This window comes from Erpetoichthys calabaricus, chromosome 5, assembly GCF_900747795.2.
Source record: "Erpetoichthys calabaricus chromosome 5, fErpCal1.3, whole genome shotgun sequence".
Lineage (NCBI taxonomy): Eukaryota > Metazoa > Chordata > Cladistia > Polypteriformes > Polypteridae > Erpetoichthys > Erpetoichthys calabaricus.
The window spans coordinates 7,732,928-7,754,823 of record NC_041398.2 but is presented as its reverse complement, the minus strand read 5'-3'; the positions used below and the strand labels follow the sequence as shown (position 1 = coordinate 7,754,823).

Sequence of the window (21,896 nt, the reverse complement as noted above, 5' to 3'; positions counted from 1 at the left end):
CCCAACAATACAATTCACAGTCCCATTAATAACTGCATCTTCAGAAACAGCAATGCCATTTTCTTCTAAGTCTCTTAAATGGAACGCCAAGTCAGAACAAACCTTACTATGGCCAAAATCTTTAAAGTCCTTCTCTCTACATAGCAACACAAGCTTCATGTGATCTACACTGGATCGAAAATGAGGAGGTAAATTAACGAGAGAGAGATACATGGCTAGCACTTTATGCTTCTGTCTTGCAGACCCCAATGGATTCACCACTTCAAATGCGTCTTGATACAAGATTAATTCTACACATGAAGGATAATCCTGGAAAAACCTGTTGGATTTAAATATCTTAGCATCACTGATATCACAGAGGACATCTGTGGAAGGGTCTTTCTGAGATACTGTTTCATTCCAGAGCTCTGAATCTAGCAAACATTTCAGTGTTTCTTTCACTGGAACATAATATGCAAAATCTCTCTTTTCTGTTCTCGTCTCTTCCTAGATACACTTTCTTAGGTTCTAGGTAGTTAAACAGTTTCTTAAATGACTGTGTTCTCAAATGTGATGTTCTCATAGGCCCTGAATGGCATGATATGAATAAGTCGCTTTGTTTTACTGTATCTAAAATGTTTGTAACAACTTCATCTGATAATGAAAGGTCAGCTTTAAGCAATGAATTTAATTTCCATAGACTACAGGTCTCTCTTAACTCGTGTATGTTCTGCATCTCTTCCACAATATTCTGAATTGTTAATAGTGGTGAAATAAACTGCCCTTGAAGTTTCATGTAAAACAGACATATATTTTTAAGATACAAATCTGTAATATTTTCTGATACCTCCATTACTGTGTCTTCTAAATATGGCTCGTTGGCACTTGCAAAAAAACCTGATGAGTCAGCTTCAGTTATGCCACTGCATGGCACTTGAGACTGCAAAAATTTATATGCATCAGTGACATGACCACCTGAGCAACGTCTGTGCTTTCTACACATGTGTGCACTAAATGTAAAAACACCTTCACAACCTTTAATTGGACAGTTTACAGTCAGGCCTCCAACAACATGCTCTTTAAGATGTGCCAGAAGATCCAGTAATGATGGATCTCTCTTTTACACAGTGAAATGGAGCATTTTAAAAGTGCAACTACTGTCTTGTTACTGACTGTTTCAAGAGCATTATGATAATGGTGTCTGTAAAAGTGAGATCTGAATGCAGAATATTTTGAGAAGGCCTGCTTGCAAGCTGTTGCAACACACTTAAAAATGCAGCGTGGGTCATTACGATGAAGCCTGCAATGAAGCACATATCCTTTTAAAGTATGCAAGGACTCGCCACAACTCCTGCACATAAATGTAACAGGTGTCTGGTCACACTTACAGGTAATCTAACTTAGACACCATTTAAGTATCCGACTACGCCACCCAGTTTTATTAAGAGACTGGGAACTCCTGAAATTTACCAATAATAGCACACAGGTTTCTTTAAATTGGGCGGTGAGTAAACACACAATGAAAGACACAACAGTAATTTCAGAAAAAAGGCAACAGTAAGTTCTATTACACAAGACAATAAAAAATACATTAAAAAGATAACTGAACCTAACAAAATCTAAACATATCAGGAACGAATTTCCTTTTTTTAATCCACACTCTAAAAGTCTGTTAAAAGCAAGAATTGGAGGATACAACCTTTAGTGGTGCAGAGTCCAGTTTGCGCACTGTGTTACCCTAACACTTAATCGTTCAACTGTCCATGGATGCACTCTGTTCCCCGGACACTCGTTTCCCAACAAAAGTTGTGTCAAATTGTTGAATCCCTGTCAGCGTCTCTTCGTTGTTCCTTTTTCTTCCACTCTGGGCTCCTTGTGTTGCTGTGACCTAGGCACACCTCATTTCTCGTCTGTCAGCTTTGCTTGGTCCTTTCATTCGGCTTCCCTCTCTCGCTGAACCCTCATCTGGCGTCTCCTTGTGGAGCTGTCTCTTCCTCCCTGGAAGTGTTGCCGTCCTTGTGCCTCACGTCGTGCCAGCCAGGTACCCTCGTCTGCCTACGAGACCCTGTGCTCTGTCCGAGTGTCTTGGCAGCGTTCTCAGTAGACTGTCCCTCCTGCCTTCTGCCATTAACGCGGTCAAAGTGAAAATAAGCGTGAATTTATACTCACACACTGAAGATGATTAACAGTTGGATCTTCAGTCTTGGATTCTGCCTCACGTGTGATGAAGGGTGTGAGGCCGAGCGTCGGTGATGTGGCACTTAATTCTAGGGAGGCAACAGTGCAACACGTCCTAGAAACAAAGTCAAGAAGGATAAAGCTACAAAATGGCAACAGGCCACACTTACAATGTAGTAATAAAAACAGTTTATTAATTGTCAATTCATTATTAACACCAAATGCTCATGTATTAATAATCTCTAATGTACAAGGCCTAGAAGAACTCAAAGTAAAGAAGCAGAAAAAACATTTAAAGCAAAAAAAAATGTCAAGAACGTTCACATTGTAACAGGCCTGGCTCATCTTTGACTAACTCTGCTGGTTATCAGATGAAACGCAGAAAGCAAGCTGATGAAATGTCGGCTAACAGGAGCGCCGCAGAACAATCCCACCACTCAGGCGAGTCCTTCTGAATGAAGACAGACCAGGGAGGGCAGCTGGCTTTGTTCACGTCTTACAAGTCTGTCCTTCTCAGGAGGGTGAGCTGGCATACAGGGTCGAGGAGGACGGCTGTCAGAGTGGCGCAGAGTCAATAACCTGCTCCTCAACACCACAAAAACAAAGGAGCTTGTTATTGACTTTAGAAATAACAAAACTGCCATCCAGCCATTCATCATTGGTGGGGCCTGTGAGGTCAGGGTCCCAGTGTTCAGGTCTCTGGGCATTGAGCTGGAGGATGACCTGACCAGGAGTGCCAAAACCAAGGAGCTGCTGAAGAAGGCACAGCAGAGACAGGTCTTTCTAGGAATTCTCAGAAAGAACAATCACCCCAAAAATCTGCTCCTTGCCTTTTATCACTGTTCCATCGAGAGTGTGCTTACATACGGACTGTGTGTGTGGAACGGCAGCTGCACTTCCTCACAAAGGAAAGTGCTCCATAGGGTCATCAGGACAGCGGAGAGAACAACTGGTTGTACCCTCGCCACTCTGGAACAAATCTACACCTTCTGATGCTGTAAAAAAAGCAATTGACATTTCACAGCACTCATCACATCCCGGTCATTGCCTCTTCCAGCTCCTGCCATCAGGCAAGAAATACAGAGAAATGAAAACCAGGACAAGCCACCATAAAAACAGCTCAAACCCAAAGGCAATCACGGCCCTGAGCTCAGAATAAAACTACTCGACATCATTATCCCAATGTGCAATATAGACCTTAAGTCAACTAATGCAATTCATATATATAACAAGTGCAAATTTTATATTTTGTAAAATACTTTAATTAATATTTGGTGTGTTATTATTTTCTCTCTTCATGTCTTTTTAACTCTTATGCCTCACACTGAGTTGACTGCACCTTCAATTTCATTGTTCCTTTGTTAAAGTGACAATGACAATAAAGATCTATCTATCTATCCTGCTGTTGGAGTTTATTGAGCTCCTGTGGCCTCCAGCTTGTAGTCTCAACGTGAAGAAACGTTGTCTTGGGTATCGATATGAAGAAGGTGCTGAACTCAAACTGAAACCTGAACCAACACATTCGGAGTATAGAGCGTCCTTCACACACCACCCCAGGATATACTGACATGGAGCAAAGGGACATCTGTTCTACTTTTAAGTTTATGTATCAAATTAACAGCTGGGTCAGCAGAGATCTCTGTGTGTTTCTGCTTTGTCTTCCCTTTTTCTCTTATATGTCAGACAATAAAATCCGTTCATTTCATTTTCATTGTGTTCTGCATTCATTAAGGTGTCCTATTTCTCATAAAATTATTATTATTTTAAATAATATTCCTTCAATACATTGATATTCTTCAGAACTGTGGTCCCCCATGCTATCCCTAGCATGCTGTTGTGACTCCCTCTTCAGATTTTAAACATTTCTCTTTGAACCCTGAATGTTTCATTTTATTTGTATTTAGGTCTTCTTAAATTCCCACTTTTGGACTCACCCTTGACACACAGTTGATTAACGCGTTTGGTTTGTTAAGACTCTTATCATTTATAAATGATAACCTAAATTAGTGTCAAAGTCTTAGAGAAAAGCCAAGCATAATGACCCCTTTTATTGGCGAACTAAAAAGATTACAATATGCCAGCATTCGAGACAACTCAGGCCCCTTCTTCAGTCAAGATGTAATACAGAGACTGGAGTTCCCTGTGTTTATATACACACTCTAGGACAAGAAACAACATTGGTAAATCTTTAAATGAGAAATTTTAAATGTAAAAAATTAATAGATTCATTCAGGCTAGGGTTAATTTAACAAGAGACAAAAGAACAATGTATGGTCAAGATCTCTGGATAAGATAACTGTCCAACAAAGTCTTTTGAAGTTTGTAATGAGTTCTTTCAGTACAGTGTGGGTCTGTAGTCAGGCTGTCTGTCATTCTGAGAGATGTAAACAGTCCTCATATCTGGCCATTAAACTCTTGTCTCTATTCAGTCCATGTTGTAATGTATTAAATTTTAGCATGAGTTTAACTTCCCATTCTTTTCTCTCTTGCTGTGTTTTGAAGTTGCCCATAAGCACTGGGACTTTAAAGTCCCTCTCACAGTGTCCATGGCTGTTGAAGTGGGCCACTACAGGAACATCTGTGTTGCCATGTTTAATGTGGCACCTGTGTAAATTCATTCTCTGGCGGAGTGTTTCTCCAGTTTCTCCCACATAGAGTGCAGTGTCAGGACATTTTATGCAGAAAATTAGGTAGACTACATTAGATGATCTGCAGGAAAATGATCCCTTTATGTGATGTTCAAGTCGGCAGTGTGGTATAACTATACGGTCTGTATCATAGATGTGGGCACATGTTTGCATCTTTTCTATAGACATGGAGGTGTGCCATTTTCTGTTGGTTCACTTAGGGAGCTTCGGACAATTAGTTGTTGAAGGTTTGGTGGTTGTCTGTATGCCAGGAGGGGAGGTTCAAGAAATACATTTTTCAGTGTTTAGTCATTGTTTAGTATTGGCTGAAGTTCTTTTATAATTTTTCGAAGTGTTTCAAGATGTGGGTTGTAGGTGACAACAAGGGGGATGCGATTCTTGTTGTCTTTGTTTTTATATTCCAGAAGGTTGTCTCTGGGTATGGCAGTAGCTCTTCTTATTCGAGTGTCTGTTGTTTTGGGGGTGTAACTTTGTCTGATGAAATCTTGTCTGAGCTCCTGCAGTTGTTGATCCCGGTCTGTCAGATCTGAACAAATAAGATTGTACCGTATTGCTTGGCTGAAAATAATGGAGCGCCTTATATGCTTGGTGTGGAAGCTATCACTTTTCAGGTTGGTCCGTCTGTCTGTCGGTTTGTGAAAAACAGAAGTTACAAGGGTGCTGTTGTCTTTTGTAAAAGTCTTATAAAGCCCCTCTCCATTGGTCTGTCTTGTGATGACTCTCTTTTTAGTCTCCTGTCCACTTCGACTGTCCCTCCCCAGTATCTGATTGGACTGCATTGGCGGTCAGCTGACGTCACTAAATGACTTCTTCATTATCAGGGTTAAGAACGGCTGTCTGCACTCAGCCCAGGCGTCTGCCATCAGATGACATCTCGGAGATGGTACAAGCTCATTGCTACTCAGATAAGGCCAATTCTCCAAAGCTCGGACACAAAAATATTCCCCTTGTTGTCAGTGGCACCTCCTGGTAGTTGGCACCGCACTGTGGATTTGATTTGATTTCTCCATTTTTTATTAATACATTGAACTTTTTCAGTTGTGCTCTGTGGTTGAAGTTGAAACCACCACACAGTATTGTTGCTACCTCATTCCGTTGTCTGGTGTTTGTATTGTTCACCATCTTATATCACAGTACTGGTGCAGAGATGATCAGTCCCTGTATGACTGAAGTACTGGCAGTACAGTTTCTGAGTCCTTCATGAAATCTTACGTGTTGCTGATACAGGAGGACCACTTTCAACATTCAGAACAGCTAAGAGGCTTACCACAAGTAGGCCAGTCATTTATGAATATGAAGACCACTGCTGTCTAAAAAGCGCTAACCACATTAAGGACAACAATGAGATTTTTTTTTATAAGTTGTTGAAGAAGATTCTTGCTGTTTTTGAAATGTGTGTTGTATTCCAGTGTGTTCATTCCAGTGTGAATTCATATGTGGCTCTGAGGTTACCTTACATCTAGGATCTGTTTGCCATTTTCAGTGTTTTCTCCACTATTTGTATGTATTTATTAACTACTTTCAACTGGAGTCCTTCACCGCATTCAGAAGATTTTTCTTCATTTTTTTTGCCTGAGTATCCAATGGAAAGTCATTTGACATTTCTGGAACAGGCTTTACTCCAATATGACTTTGTGTGTGTCTCTAAAAACTTTTTCTGGAAGAGTACCCTTTATCACATTCAGAACAGGTGTACTGCTTCTCTCCAGTGTGGATCATTCTGTGGCAGCGAAGTGCGCTTGGATGTGAGAATCGTTTGCCACACTCTGGCCAGCAATAAGGTTTCTCTCCAACGTGAATTCTCATGTGATCTTTAGGGGTAGTGCTGTCTGAGATAAAGCTTGCCACTGTCAGAAAATCGTTGTTGCTTACCAGAATGAATTATATTATGATTGTGAAGAGAACTGTGATAGGAGAATCACATTCCACATTCAGTACAATTGTAAGGCTTCTCTCCAGTATGACTTCTCCTATGCTTATACAGAGAATTGAGGTGTGAGAATTGTTTGCCACATTCCAGGCAAAGGTGAGGTTTCTCTCCGGTGTGATGTCTGATGTGACTTTTTATGGAGTTTTGTTGTGAGAACTGCTTATCACATTCAGGACAACAATAAGGTTTATCTCCAGTATGAGTGCTGATGTGGCACTGAAGTGTGCTGAAACATAAGAATCGTTTTTCACATTCAGAACAGCAATGAGATTTTCCTTCAGTAGGATTTTGGCACGTGGATAAAGACCTTTCTGGCTTGTATAACATTTGACACATTCAGAACATAGAAACTGCATTTTCACTTTAGTGGGAGTTTGTGTGTTTACTTGAAAAGAACTAATGTTTAAAACCTTTTTCCACATTGAGAACAGCAATATGGCTTCTCTCCAATATCAATTTCTGTGTGCCTTTGAAAAATGCATTTGTCAGAAAATTGTTCGGCACATCCTGAACAATAATGAGGTTTATCTCCTGTGTGGCTTCTTCTGTGGTTCTGAAGACTGCATCTCCTTAAGAACGACTTACCACATTCTGGACAACAATGAGGTTTTTCTCCTATGTGAATTTTTCTGTGCCTCTGAAGATCGCTTCTCCTTGAGAAAGACTTACCACATTCTGGACAACAATGAGGTTTTTCTCCTGTGTGGCTTCTTCTGTGGTTCTGAAGATCGCTTCTCCGTGAGAAAGACTTACCACATTCTGGACAACAATGAGGTTTATCTCCTGTATGGCTTCTTCTGTGGTTCTGAAGACTGCATCTCCTTAAGAACGACTTACCACATTCTGGACAACAATGAGGTTTTTCTCCTATGTGAATTTTTCTGTGGATCTGAAGACTGCTTCTTATTGTGAACGACTTACCACATTCTGGACAACAATGAGGTTTTTCTCCTGTGTGGATTCTTCTGTGAGTTTGAAGATTGCTTCTCCTTGAGAATGACTTACCACATTCTGTACAACAATGAGTTTTTTCTCCTGTGTGGCTTCTTCTGTGGTTCTGAAGACTGCTTCTCCATAAGAACGACTTACCACATTCTGGACAACAATGAGGTTTTTCCCCTGTGTGAATTCTTATGTGGTTCTGAAGATTTCTTCTGCATGAGAACAACGTACCACATTCTGGACAGCAATGAGGTTTTTCCCCAGTGTGTATTCTTCTGTGTATCTGAAGACTGCTTCTCCTTAAGAATGACTTACCACATTCTGGACAACAATGAGGTTTATCTCCTGTGTGGATTTTTATGTGGTTCTGAAGATTTCTTCGGCTTGAGAACAACGTACCACATTCTGGACAGCAATGAGGTTTTTCTCCAGTGTGTATTCTTCTGTGGTTCTGAAGATAGCTTCTGCTTGAGAACGACTCACCACATTCTAGACAACAATGAGGTTTTTCTCCTGTGTGGCTTATTCTGTGGTTCTGAAGATAACTTCTGCTTGAGAACGACTTACCACATTCTGGACAGCAATGAGGTTTTTCTCCTGTGTGGATTATTCTGTGTCTCTGAAGACTGCTTCTCCTTGAGAACGACTTACCACATTCTGAACAACAATGAGGTTTTTCTCCTGTGTGGCTTCTTCTGTGCACCTGAAGATGGCTTCTCCTTGAGAATGACTTACCACATTCATGGCAACAATTTGTTTTATTTCCAGTGTGAATCTTCATGTGTTCATTAAGATCACTTTTGTGTGTGAATTGTTTGCCACATTCCAAACAACATTTTTTTCCAGCTTGAATTTGGATTTCTTTCTCCACTTGCTGTCGATCAGTTTTGATGTCTTTTGTCTGTGTTACTCCAGTAGCAGGGAGAGAACTGCACTGCAAAAAGGCTGCTGTCAGGTCCTCTGATCCACTTGCTGATTTCTTCATATCATTCTCTATGTATTGAAAAGAGTGCTGACCAAATGAAGGTGGAGAGAAGCTGCCATTCTTCTGTACATCTGAAATAACACAAACATCTTAACTATTATTATAATTACTATTTTCCTGACATGTTTATCCGAGGCGACTTACAACATTTGGGACACAATTGGTTAAATTTCTCTTGTTCTTCAAACTGGAGCACAGACAGGTCATGTGACTTGCTCATGGTCACATGGTGTCAATAGCTGAATTTGAACCTGCAACTTTAGGGTTTGATGTCCAAATTCCTAACCACTGTCCGTCTTTTAAAATAAATGAAACCGTACAAGTAAAGTGGTAGCACATTGGTTGGAGTTCCTTCCTCACACTGAGGTGCCATTTATGGTCTGGCCACTCCATGTGTGTTCTCTACATGTTCTGCTTCTGTCTGTTCAATTTCTCCACCTTTCTCTCATATGTGAAAGACAGGCCTGATCTGATCAATTGATCACAAATCAAAATCAGCCAATTTTCACTCCAAATGACTTGAGTGATGCTCGGCAAATTAGCTGATATTATCATCTGACCTTGAATGATAAAAAGCATGCAAGACAAAGTTCCAGCATTACCAAAATACAGAAACACGTCCTCACCCGTCTAACAGGTTGATTGCCTTCAAACAAGAGATAACAAATTTGTGGTTTGTAATACATGTGTAAAAAGAAGTCAGTGATGGAGGATTCTCTGCTAACACTTTCAACAATACAAACCTTATTCACCATCTGAGAAGACAACACAAAAGGGACTGGTGTGAAGAACGAGCTGTTCAAAGGCTGAGGGGACCAGCAAGCTTAGTCTAGCTCAGTCGCCTACTCTTACTCGGCCTCCAATAATGGCAGCACTTAGAAAACTCAACCTTATAATACAGACAGCAAGAACGCCAAAGACTTACTATGACAGAAAAACAGTGGAATTCGTAACCCTGGACAACCAGCCACTTTCAGTTCTGGAAGATGTCACCTTCTAGATTATTTAGATCCACGATTGCCATCGAGTGTTTGTTGACTGATTATTTGTATAATTAATTAATCACGCATTAGCTATTTTGACTAAAATCCCTTTTTATTAGCCTTTCAGTGAATGTGTAGGTAGATGGGAGGAAAGGGATGCAGAGTTTTACCGAGCTTGTAAATAAATATAAATCGTTATCAAGTGGATGTTGATTAGCTAGGAATTATAATCAGCCCTCTTATTGGCTTGTTGGGTAGAATGGTACGAGCCTAGTTTTTAGACCTAAATAAAATTCTAATTACGTATAATAAGCATTGAGTGTGAATAGTCACTATACATTTATGAATTCTGTAACAGATATTATTGATTTTTCCCCCAAATTAAACAATGGTACAAGGACATGTATTTCACAGATGATTGCAAATCTCAAAAACATAAACTGCTTAGTGCCGGTGTCTCGACCACACAGACGCACTTGGAGCGACAGATGAGATGTCCAAAGAAACTTCCCGCCAACAGAACTGCAGAATGCATGCAGAAATTGTCAATAAAGATAAAAATGATATTTGAGTCAGCAGCATCGGAGGTGAATCTTTATCTCTGTGAACGTCATACCACAAGAGATGCTGGGCCACTGGCTTTCTGGAGGACCAATAAAAGTCGTTGTCCTACCTGTGATCTCCTTATACGAGTGGGGACAGCGAGGGTCTGTTCAGTACGGCAGCACACGTCATGGATGACAGGAGGACCAGACTGTCCTCAGAACATGCAGAGATGCTTATATTCTTAGATGAGAACCTGAAGCGTTCACCAAGACTGTCTCGTTTTCTTCTTAAAAATATCGAACTGAACAATTTATTTTATTAGAAATGTGGAGAATGATTAAGACATGCCTTTTTTTTTGTTCAGCTTGTTTTCTTCCAGTATGTGTACTGTAAATGTTCTTTGTGTATGCAGTAGCACTTTATTATGGAATGTGAAGTTTATGTAAGGCTAAAAATACATTTATTATTGAAAAGAAAAAAAAAAGAAAAACGGTATTATTATTGACAACAGCAGATGCTAATGGAATGGAATGGGTGAACATTGATTGATTGATTTAGATCAATATCGGCTCTAAAGACTCGGATCAGAGCCTTCCTACCCAATAATGTGTCTGAATTTGGGTTTTCTCTTCTTAATCGTAATGTATGTGATGACATTTACATCCTTTAGAACCTAATCTGGACTAAAAATATACATACAAATATATCTGATTTTGTTGGGGGGGGGGGGGGCACAGTGTTTAGCACAGCTGCTTTATTGGTCAGGTGTCCTGGGGTCAAATCCTGCCTACAGATGTTTTACATAGGAGCTGCTAATGGTGTTTCTGGTTCCTCCCCTAATCCCCAAAAACATGCAGGTGAAGTGGAGTGGTGACTCCATATTGACCCGATGTGACTGTGGGAGACGGAAGGGCCCAAGATCATCTCCAAGTGAAGATTTCACACCACTGCCAACTTGTCCAGGCCATGCTGCCCCAGCAAGTTCAGGCTGAGAGGAGAACACAAGATGCTGAAAGAAGACCCTGAGACCCCCTGAATGTCATCATGTCTCATATAGGTAGCTCTTGTCACTGTTAACGTCAAAGTGCATGAGATTACCATTAGAAAGATGAGGTACATATTAGGTGTGCACTGGCTTGAGCAAATTCACTCTTATTTAGTGCACAGGGCAGAGGATTTTATTCATATTTATTTCTTTTTGTGGACATTTCTATTTTAACTGCAACACAATTTAAGAAAAAAACATGTTTTAACAAAATATGACTTTTGATATTCTCATTGAACGTAATGCGCTGTTGGCCTAACATACAGTGGTGTGAAAAACTATTTGCCCCCTTCCTGATTTCTTATTCTTTTGCATGTTTGTCACACAAAATGTTTCTGATCATCAAACACATTTAACCATTAGTCAAATATAACACAAGTAAACACAAAATGCAGTTTGTAAATGGTGGTTTTTATTATTTAGGGAGAAAAAAAAATCCAAACCTACATGGCCCTGTGTGAAAAAGTAATTGCCCCCTGAACCTAATAACTGGTTGGGCCACCCTTAGCAGCAATAACTGCAATCAAGCGTTTGCGATAACTTGCAATGAGTCTTTGACAGCGCTCTGGAGGAATTTTGGCCCACTCATCTTTGCAAAATTGTTGTAATTCAGCTTTATTTGAGGGGTTTTCTAGCATGAACCGCCTTTTTAAGGTCATGCCATAGCATCTCAATTGGATTCAGGTCAGGACTTTGACTAGGCCACTCCAAAGTCTTCATTTTGTTTTTCTTCAGCCATTCAGAGGTGGATTTGCTGGTGTGTTTTGGGTCATTGTCCTGTTGCAGCACCCAAGATCGCTTCAGCTTGAGTTGACGAACAGATGGCCGGACATTCTCCTTCAGGATTTTTTGGTAGACAGTAGAATTCATGGTTCCATCTATCACAGCAAGCCTTCCAGGTCCTGAAGCAGCAAAACAACCCCAGACCATCACACTACCACCACCATATTTTACTGTTGGTATGATGTTCTTTTTCTGAAATGCTGTGTTCCTTTTACGCCAGATGTAACGGGACATTTGCCTTCCAAAAAGTTCAACTTTTGTCTCATTTGTCCACAAGGTATTTTCCCAAAAGTCTTGGCAATCATTGAGATGTTTCTTAGCAAAATTGAGACGAGCCCTAATGTTCTTTTTGCTTAACGGTGGTTTGCGTCTTGGACATCTGCCATGCAGGCCGTTTTTGCCCAGTCTCTTTCTTATGGTGGAGTCGTGAACACTGACCTTAATTGAGGCAAGTGAGGCCTGCAGTTCTTTAGACGTTGTCCTGGGGTCTTTTGTGACCTCTCGGATGAGTCGTCTCTGCGCTCTTGGGGTAATTTTGGTCGGCCGGCCACTCCTGGGAAGGTTCACCACTGTTCCATGTTTTTGCCATTTGTGGATAATGGCTCTCACTGTGGTTCGCTGGAGTCCCAAAGCTTTAGAAATGGCTTTATAACCTTTACCAGACTGATAGATCTCAGTTACTTCTGTTCTCATTTGTTCCTGAATTTCTTTGGATCTTGGCATGATGTCTAGCTTTTGAGGTGCTTTTGGTCTACTTCTCTGTGTCAGGCAGCTCCTATTTAAGTGATTTCTTGATTGAAACAGGTGTGGCATTAATCAGGCCTGGGGGGGGCTACGGAAATTGAACTCAGGTGTGATACACCACAGTTAGGTTATTTTTTAACAAGGGGGCAAATACTTTTTCACACAGGGCCATGTAGGTTTGGATTTTTTTTCTCCCTAAATAATAAACACCATCATTTAAAAACTGCATTTTGTGTTTACTTGTGTTATATTTGACTAATGGTTAAATGTGTTTGATGATCAGAAACATTTTGTGTGACAAACATGAAAAAGAATAAGAAATCAGGAAGGGGGCAAATAGTTTTTCACACCACTGTACATCACAGCTTCAGTCAAAGCTTCATGATGTTCAAGTCAAGCGCTCAACACTTTAGATTTTTCCTTATTCACACAAATTTTTCTAATTTATCATTTATTAGTAACCTATTGTTTGTTATCATGCACCCGAGCAGGTGGTCTTTATCCAAGTTCAATTAACCGTGTTTTCAACTCTCATGTTAATCTTCTAAAGTCATCAAAGCACTCACCATTAGAATTTATAAATGATCTCTTTCTTTTATATTTAATCACATTACTCACTTATTCCAACACTCCCAGGTGACTCTTCTCCTTCTCTTCCACTTCCCTCGGTGATTTTCTCTTCAGACTCTGATAACTGTGATTTCAGCTCTGCAGAATTGTCCTGCGTAGCCAGTCGTCCCGTATTAGTGGACCAGGGCTGTAAACTGGATGGAGATTCTTCACAGGTATCTTGCTTGAAAACATCCTCAGTTTCATGCTTTTGAAATTCAAGACCAATGGAGAAATCATTTAAATCATCAGCTTTAATGGCAGCAGTCACCCCCTTGCACTCCTCCTCCTCTTTAAAAACTGAAATTATTTCTTCGTGATCCTCCAGCTTCACACACATATCTGCTGGTGTGAGCCGCTCACAGTCCTCTTCTTTAAAGTCCACCGTTCTTTCATCCATACCATCTTCTTTGGCAGTGGCCATGCTCTGTGGGAAACTCTTATCTCTCTTAAAGTGTCTGCTCTTATCCTCTCAGACACCTCAGTGTATGGTCATGTGAAATGGGAAAGCCCTGTGAAAATAAAAGTAGTAGAATTAACTTCATAAAGTCAGTAAAAATAATGAGCACATTTCAGGGTCACAGTGCCCTCCATGAGGTTTGGTTCAAAGATACATTTTTCTTGATTTCCTCCTCTGCCTCACAGTTTATAATTACAAATCAAACAATTCAGATGTGATCAAAGTGCACTGCAGACCTTCATTAAAGGGGATTTGCATACATTTCAGTGCCACCATGTAGATGTCAACACTTTATCAACACGGCACCATCATGTGTGGACACAGCAATGGCAGGTCTATTAAAGCCGCCATATTTAGGGATTTGTTGGATATCCTCACTGGACTTGAACTGAGCATCAGGAGCTTCATTCTGTTGAGTTGTTATATTCTACATCTTATATATGTGCTCCTATTTGTGGAACTACAGGACTGAATCCCAACTGGGAGTAGGACATTCGGGGGTTGAGGAGAGTGGGTTTGTAGGAGGTTACTCGTGACAGTTGTGCTTTATGGGAGAGGAAAATAAAAAGTATGTGGCTATCATCAAAGGTGTTGTGTTTTTTATTAAAGTTTAACATTCATAGTAGAGGATGGCTGCTAATTATAGAATCCTGCCTGCATTTGACAAGAGAAAAGCAAACAAGAGCTGGAAAAATGAAGATTTAATATGGAGACGGGTTACTGAGCTTACAAATAAAAAACACGCACTTGGGGTTGGACTGTCACTTACAGGGACATCATTGAGATGTCAATTTGAGCAGAAGACCTGAACAAAGATGAAGGTTGAACTATTCTGATAGAAAGGCTTGATGTTGTGTTTAAAGGAGAAAAAGGATCGTATCTATGAGGCATATTCATATTTAACAGAGTTAAAAGAATGAGTGCAGTTTCTATGGTGGATTATATCATCGATTTGGAGCACAGATACTCCTGATGGGTAATTCCACGTCAAATCATCACACTTTTGGACCTCATCATCAGAGATTTTAACAAAACCAAATATTCTGCAGATGTTCATCACATTAAAATGTAGCTTTAGTGAAAACATTGGCCAATTTTAAAATTAGGGTTTTCATGCTATTCAAATTGTAACATTATAATCACTCATAACATGGTAATTTTTTTCATTTTGGGGATAGCATAGTATTTTCACAAACTTCAGAGCTGGAAAAGACCATTAAAACGACATGAGAACCATTTCTGTTCACTTATATTTAGGGAGAAATAGCCAGTCAAAGTCCTAATCCAGTACAGTGTTCAAACTTTGTGATCTTAAATCTCCTTATTATTGTTGATCCAAGACACGTGCAATTTCAGTTCCATGGGTCACTCAGATGACCAAATCAGCAGGCCAAGTCTCGTTAAAATCTGTGACGATGAGGTCCATAAGTGTGATGATGTGACATGGAGTGACCTGCATGTGTAGATATAACATGGCTTTGTGAGCTTTTAAGCTGCTGGACACGGCGTGTTTAGATACAAACCAAAGGCAGCTGGCATTAACAGCGGGGATGGCACTTACTTTTGCTTCAATGGAATTGGCACAATGAGACTTTTAGTAGTAAAGTCAAGTCTGGTAACAATGGGCATTACTGTCACACATGAAACTGCGTATTTCACCAGTCAGAAACAACACAACAGGTGGAATTCTCAATGCAGCCAGAAGAAGTCGCCATTGCCAGGCAATAATCTGTTACACAAATATGGTAGGAGATCAAAATGCATTATCATCAGAGCACTGGGCTAAAGACTACAGAAAAATAAATGAACAGGTGATAATAACAGAGGAGACTGGAATATAGAGGAGTGTGAAGAATGAAACATGATGTCATTTACAAAGGAATCAAACTCAGACACATTTAGTGTTTTGGTCGAATCTTTTGGATTAGCGGTAATTGATTCTACTTGCACACTCACAGTCTATGGAGAGAAATGCTTAGACAACGACATTAGTCAGCCTGACCAGAATGAAGTCAAAAAGCTGAGGAACTCGAACATTTCAAGAAGCAGAGCTTTCATATTTGGAGGTGGCAAAGTTGTGCATTCCACCAAACGAGTGAAAATTCCTGTAAAGACTGGGGAGACAAGATGTGGCACTGAAACAGAAGTGGTGCCAGCTGAAATGCCAATGTGGTTCAGTAAAATGTTCTTAAAAAGGGCAGGGACACTTTTAGATCATGAAAACGACAAAGCAGTGATGTTTAATCAGCCAGTGACTCTTGAATTAACCAGCTCTGATCATTACTGTGTGAACATCTCAGATAAAGAAATAAAAATGATGAGCATTGTGAACGTGAGATTCTAAGAGTCTCAGAAAACAGGAGTAGAGGAGAGAAGCAAAAGGCTTTGTTAAACCTTCATCTCCAATGTGGACCTCCTTCACTGGACCGATTACACAAACTGCTTCATTACACAGGAAACAAAGAGGCAGAGTGGGCTTCCTTACTTAAATAAATTGTTGAGAATTGTGAGACTCGCCTGAAATACGGCAAACCCAAACTCAGAGCAGCTGTTGGTTTGCCGCTAGCTAGTGCTGGGCTGTAAACCGGTTCATACCAAAAACCGTTTTTTATTTTTTTTATGATATGGATTTTTCTTATACCGCAACACTGGTTTAAATTGCCTAAACGACGTTCGGAGCGTGGCGCAGCGGGAAACTGTTCAAGTGGGGACCTTTTTTCACTGCTACACCACTAAATAGGTTGTGGTAATGTAGGTATTGCACAGTGAAAATGGACAGAGAACATTCCGAAACATGATGACACAGAAGAACTTTTGCCGAAAAAAAGGAGTCACGTCCGTTGCCTGGAGATACCTTGGTTTTAAAAGGTCGGATGTGGATCATTATGTTCAAATATGTAAATACTGTTTCTATACTACTAGATAATACTGCAAGCCAAGTTGTACTTGTTTTATTTGTTTTCAATACAGTGTAATGTACCTGGGTACTGTGTAATAGTGTGATGACATGTTGACTTTATTCTCGACATTTCTACTTTATTCTCGCCGTTTATGTCAAGATTAAAGTCGACATGTTGACTTTAATCTCGTAATTTGTCATTAAAGTAGAACATCGGAAACTAAACTTCATCATAAAATGAATATTTAATTTACTAGATTTTCTCAAACCCCGTCATCTATATATATATATATATATATATATATATATATATATATATATATATATATATATATATATATATATATATATATATATATATAAAGGAGCGATGGGATCTGTGTGGCTGTGTTTGTGGAGGGATTGAGAGTTAAGGCGGGTGTTGGAGTCACGTGATCATCTCCCCTCCCATTCACCTCATTTCATTCACTTCATTTCGCTCTGAGTTGAGCTCCACAGCTGACGTGGTTAGTCCTTTCTCCTTTACTGATTTACTGTTTAGTAGACGCGGTACTTACTGAATAGTATTTTTTCCTTTAGTGTTTCTACTTAGTGTTTAGTAGACGTGGTGTGCCGGTGTTGCAGTTTAGTATTATTTTCTACTTCGTTTTTGTACTTTAGTGTTTAATAATAAATAATGATAATTCATTACATTTATATTGCGCTTTTCTCAGTACTCAAAGCGCTAAAATAGTGAGTGATACTTAGCTGATAGCAGTGCAGAAGCAGCACAGCAGAACGGAGCCGGTAGGACAGGCGGGTGTGGTAGCGTAGGTGAGCGGCGATAGCAAGCAGCAGGAGGAGGAAGCAGGATTTGGATGTTCCAATACACAGCTATAAACAGTAACGCTTGGTAATTTCAGGCGTGATCGCCCCGGAGCCATAAGCCAGGTTAGTATGAACATCAGATCAGTTCCCGGTCGTAGAGTACTGTAAGATGAAACGGGAGCAGATCAGCATAGTGAATATAATCACAGAGACAGATCATCCCGAGGTGCTAGATCACCAGGTACAAAGAAATGTTCAGAGGTCTCCTCCCGTGATCCACAGACTCAGCTGTTCCCAGTAAAGTGGAATCCATAAAATCTGTAAATATTAAGCCAAATCCATGCAATTCGAGTCGGCTGTATCCATGAACTATACGTACAATAAACGAAATAAAACAAGCGTAAGAAAGTGCAGAATTAAGGTGAATTTTGCAAAAAGTGTTGTTAACAAGGAGGAGCGGCAACAACAAGCGTGCACCAGCGTCCCCTCACCTGCTATAATAAAGCAGTTATAATAAAGAAGTTTAGTAGACTTTTACTTTATCTCATTTAGTGTTCTTCACGGCGGTGTTACCGTTTTTTAGTGTTAGTGTCTACTTAGTGTTTGTGTTTAGTGTTATGGAAGGAGTGATCTTACCACTGTCAGATTTTGCAGTGAATGAGTTGGTAAATAATGATTATTTATCAACAGATCACATGAGCAAATTCAACGAAATTTTAGCTGCGTATACAATTTTCCAACCTCAAAAGGTTTTGCTAATGTGGACTCCTGACATACCTATAATGCCCATTTCACAAAATGCAAAACATATTCAAATATTAACTTCTGCAGCGACTGAACGAGTGACTCACTGGGTTTGTACCTATTATGATGGTGCTGTAATTCATGACTATGACAGTTTAAACGCTGATAAAAAATTCAACCTCACCGAAGAGCAGCTTCGTTTCCTTACAAACCTCCCATAGTTTATGAAGACGCACAGCAACAATTAAATCATACAGATTCTGGTGTATTCGCAATTGCATTTGCTGTGTGTATTTCTTTAGGTATTGACCCAAGTGATCAAGTTTTTACTATTTCTTCAATGCAAAATCACTTACAAATAATTTTTGTTACTCGACAATTGCTTCCATTCCCTGTCGAATATATATATACGACACTGCTATCGTGGGCTGCATCAGGAGTGGGCAGGAGGAGGAGTATAGAAACCTCATCAAGGACTTTGTTAAATGGTGCGACTTAAACCACCTACAACTGAACACCAGCAAAACCAAGGAACTGGTGGTGGATTTTAGGAGACCCAGGCCCCTCATGGACCCCGTGATCATCAGAGGTGACTGTGTGCAGATGGTGCAGACCTATAAATACCTAGGAGTGCAGCTGGACGATAAATTAGACTGGACTGCCAATACTGATTCTTTGTGCAAGAAAGGACAGAGCCGCCTGTACTTCCTTAGAAGACTGGCATCCTTCAACATCTGCAGTAAGATGCTGCAGATGTTCTATCAGATGGTTGTGGTGAGTGCCCTCTTCTACGCAGTGGTGTGCTGGGGAGGCAGCATTAAGAAGAAGGATGCATCACGCTTGGACAAACTGGTGAGGAAGGCAGGCTCTATTGTTGGCATAAAGCTGGACGGTCTGACATCCGTAGCAGAGCAACGGGCACTCAGCAGGCTCCTATCAATTATGGAGAATCCACTACATCCATTAAACAGTGTCATCTCCAGACAGAGGAGCAGTTTCAGCGACAGACTGCTGTCACTGTCCTGCTCCACTGACAGACTGAGAAGATCATTCCTCCCCCAAACTATGCGACTCTTCAATTCCACCAGAGGGGGTAAACGTTGAACATTATTCAAGTTATTTTCTGTTTTTTTTTTTTTTTTTTTAACCTGCATATTTTATTACTCTTTAATTTAATATTTTTGCTGCTGGAATATGTGAATTTCCCCCTGGGATTAATAAAGTATCTATCTATCTATCTATCTATCTATCTGAAAGTAGCCGACGGGCGACACCAGTTACAAGTATTCAGTGCGTTCAAAGACCTGTATGAAGTACGGCGACTAACACAGTCACTCATAAAAGGGGAGATGACTCGGTGCAGGAAATGGGGATTGAAACTACCTGGGAAGACATGCAATCAACAAGGCGATTAAACGGATCTCAAGAGACGTCTTCTAGGTTGGAAAAAAAGCGCTAGGCTGCCAAAACCATATATATATACATATACATATATATATATCTATACTAATAAAAGGCAAAGCCCTCACTGACTCACTCACTCACTCACTCACTCACTGACTGACTGACTCACTCATCACTAATTCTCCAACTTCCCGTGTAGGTGGAAGGCTGAAATTTGGCAGGCTCATTCCTTACAGCTTACTTACAAAAGTTAGGCAGGTTTCATTTCGAAATTCAAAGCGTAATGGTCATAACTGGAACATATTTTTTGTCCATACACTGTAATGGAGGAGGCGGAGTCACGTATCACGTCATCACGCCTCCTACGTAATCACGTGAAATGAAAACAAGGAAGAGATTTACAGCACGAGTCGCACGTGGGAACGAAGATAAATGACGTTAATTTTTGACTGTCTTTTAATACTGTGTAAGCATACATATTAACACGTGCAATTAAACGTGTGCATTTACGGGGTGATTTCTCAGGCTTAAAAGCTCACCTTTTATCAAACGCGGGAAGAAAGGTAACTGACGTTGTTCACTGTCTTTTAATACTGTGTAACCATACATATTAACACATGTCCAATTAAACGTGTGCATTTACGGGGTGATTTCTCAGGCTTAAAAGCTCGCCTTTTACTAAAAAGGTAAATGCAAAACTATTTTCAATCAGTTTATTGAAACGCTCCCGTTAAGGATTGCAATAACATATTCGCGAGATAAAAGAACGAAGTAGGGGGAAATGGAGCAAAAAATTAATTAAACAATTGAGAACGGAGCGAGTTAAGCATACAAGCATGTTCATAAGGGAAACAAAGCACGGTGTAAAACGTAAGTTTAAATTAAGATTATACAAACGCTCCCGCTGCGGATTGCAATAACATATTCGCGAGATAAAAGTTTAATGAGAAGACACGAGGTATAAACGAACCACATGCCGTGGCGCAACGTTAGGGGCAACAGTTTCAACCATTCTATGATCTGCTTCTCGCAACTGAAAGACGGCACATGGCGGATGTTAGCCGACTTGCTGACCGCAACGTTAGGGGCTTCAACTATGGCGCTGACGCCACATCTCAGTGCCAACACTTTGCAGACTGTACTTAAAAGACACGCCCTCCTCACTGGACAGTTAAAAAACACCAATCAAACTAACGATGACATCAAGTATTACCCAATTAAAAGTAGGAAAGTAGGCATCTTCATAAAATGCGTGTGGGATGATTTGCATGAGACGCTGCTTTAAAAAAAAAATGATAAAAAAAATACGGGATAAATCCCGTCCAGTATTGATTCAAAACGGGACGCGCAATTTCATTCTCAAACGCGCCACGATTCCGTATTTTAAAGGACGGGTGGCAACCCTTCGGTGCCAGGTAACCACCCATACAATCAGATTGTGATTCAGACTAGGAATGCAATGAATGTAATTACCCCGATCTACATACAAGGCAAAAGTCTTGCAACATTCAAAGATGATGGTTTGGGATAAGTACACCATACAACATAAAACAGCTTATGAAGCCTTGAACCGAAAAAAGCAAGATCTCAGAGATCGTAAAAAAAAAAAATAGGAGGTAATGTCGTTTTACTCGCTGTACATTTTAGTCAAACATTACCAGTTATTCACGAGGGAGACCAGCAGATGAACTCAACGCGTGTTTTAAAATCCATGCTTCTCCACGCTCGGTTATATGTCGCGTATTCTCCGGTAGGTGCACCAAAAATATATACATTTAAGCATGTAATGGGCAAACAAAAAATGAGGTATACCCGAAGGCACTGCAGTAGTACTTAATGTAACTTTACTTCTTAAATGTTAATGTTTTACTGTTTAATAATTTATACGCTTCTTATATGTTGTTCAAATTCTTTTATCAAAATACCACTGACAGCGCAATGCACGATAACATGGAGTGAATACACCATACGCATCCGCCCACGGCCGCCCTGGTGTGCGCAGATAGGAGTTGATTCTACAATTAAATAAAATAAACATAAAAAGAGTAAAAACAATCATCACCCATAAAGCGTGTGTGTGTGTATATATGTGTATATATATATGTTGATATGTGGATGTGTATATGTATATATATATATATATATATATATGTATATTTTTATGTATATATGTATATATATATATATATATATATTATTATATATATATA

The 21,896-nt window shown here is 40.0% G+C and overlaps 3 protein-coding genes across 4 annotated transcripts in view; 1 reads left to right on the top strand and 2 right to left on the bottom strand.

The window, feature by feature from the left end:
• The window catches only part of LOC114641537 (tripartite motif-containing protein 16-like), a 721,005-nt gene that overhangs the window by 195,931 nt on the left and 503,178 nt on the right, over window positions 1–21,896 (top strand). The gene's annotated exons all lie outside the window — the stretch shown is intronic.
• LOC114641514 (gastrula zinc finger protein XlCGF7.1-like) overlaps window positions 1–21,896 on the bottom strand; it is a 688,851-nt gene that overhangs the window by 582,862 nt on the left and 84,093 nt on the right. The gene's annotated exons all lie outside the window — the stretch shown is intronic.
• Window positions 6,358–13,734, bottom strand: LOC127527836 (gastrula zinc finger protein XlCGF26.1-like). Its single transcript, XM_051927852.1, has 2 exons — window positions 13,382–13,734; window positions 6,358–8,733 (listed from the first exon to the last, which is right to left on the bottom strand). The coding sequence occupies exons 1-2, from the start codon at window positions 13,710–13,712 to the stop codon at window positions 7,139–7,141; spliced, it is 1,926 nt and encodes a 641-aa protein (XP_051783812.1). The 5' UTR covers window positions 13,713–13,734; the 3' UTR covers window positions 6,358–7,138.

What these genes read in the sequence shown, in the direction of transcription:
- LOC127527836 (XM_051927852.1), bottom strand. Translation starts at nt 13,712, where the DNA reads ATGTGTGTGAAGCTGGAGGATCACGAAGAAATAATTTCAGTTTTTAAA. An exon ending in ACCTGGGAGTGTTGGAATAA is followed by an intron (nt 8,734 to 13,381) that starts GTGAGTAATGTG and finishes GTGTTATTTCAG; the next exon opens with ATGTACAGAAGAATGGCAGC.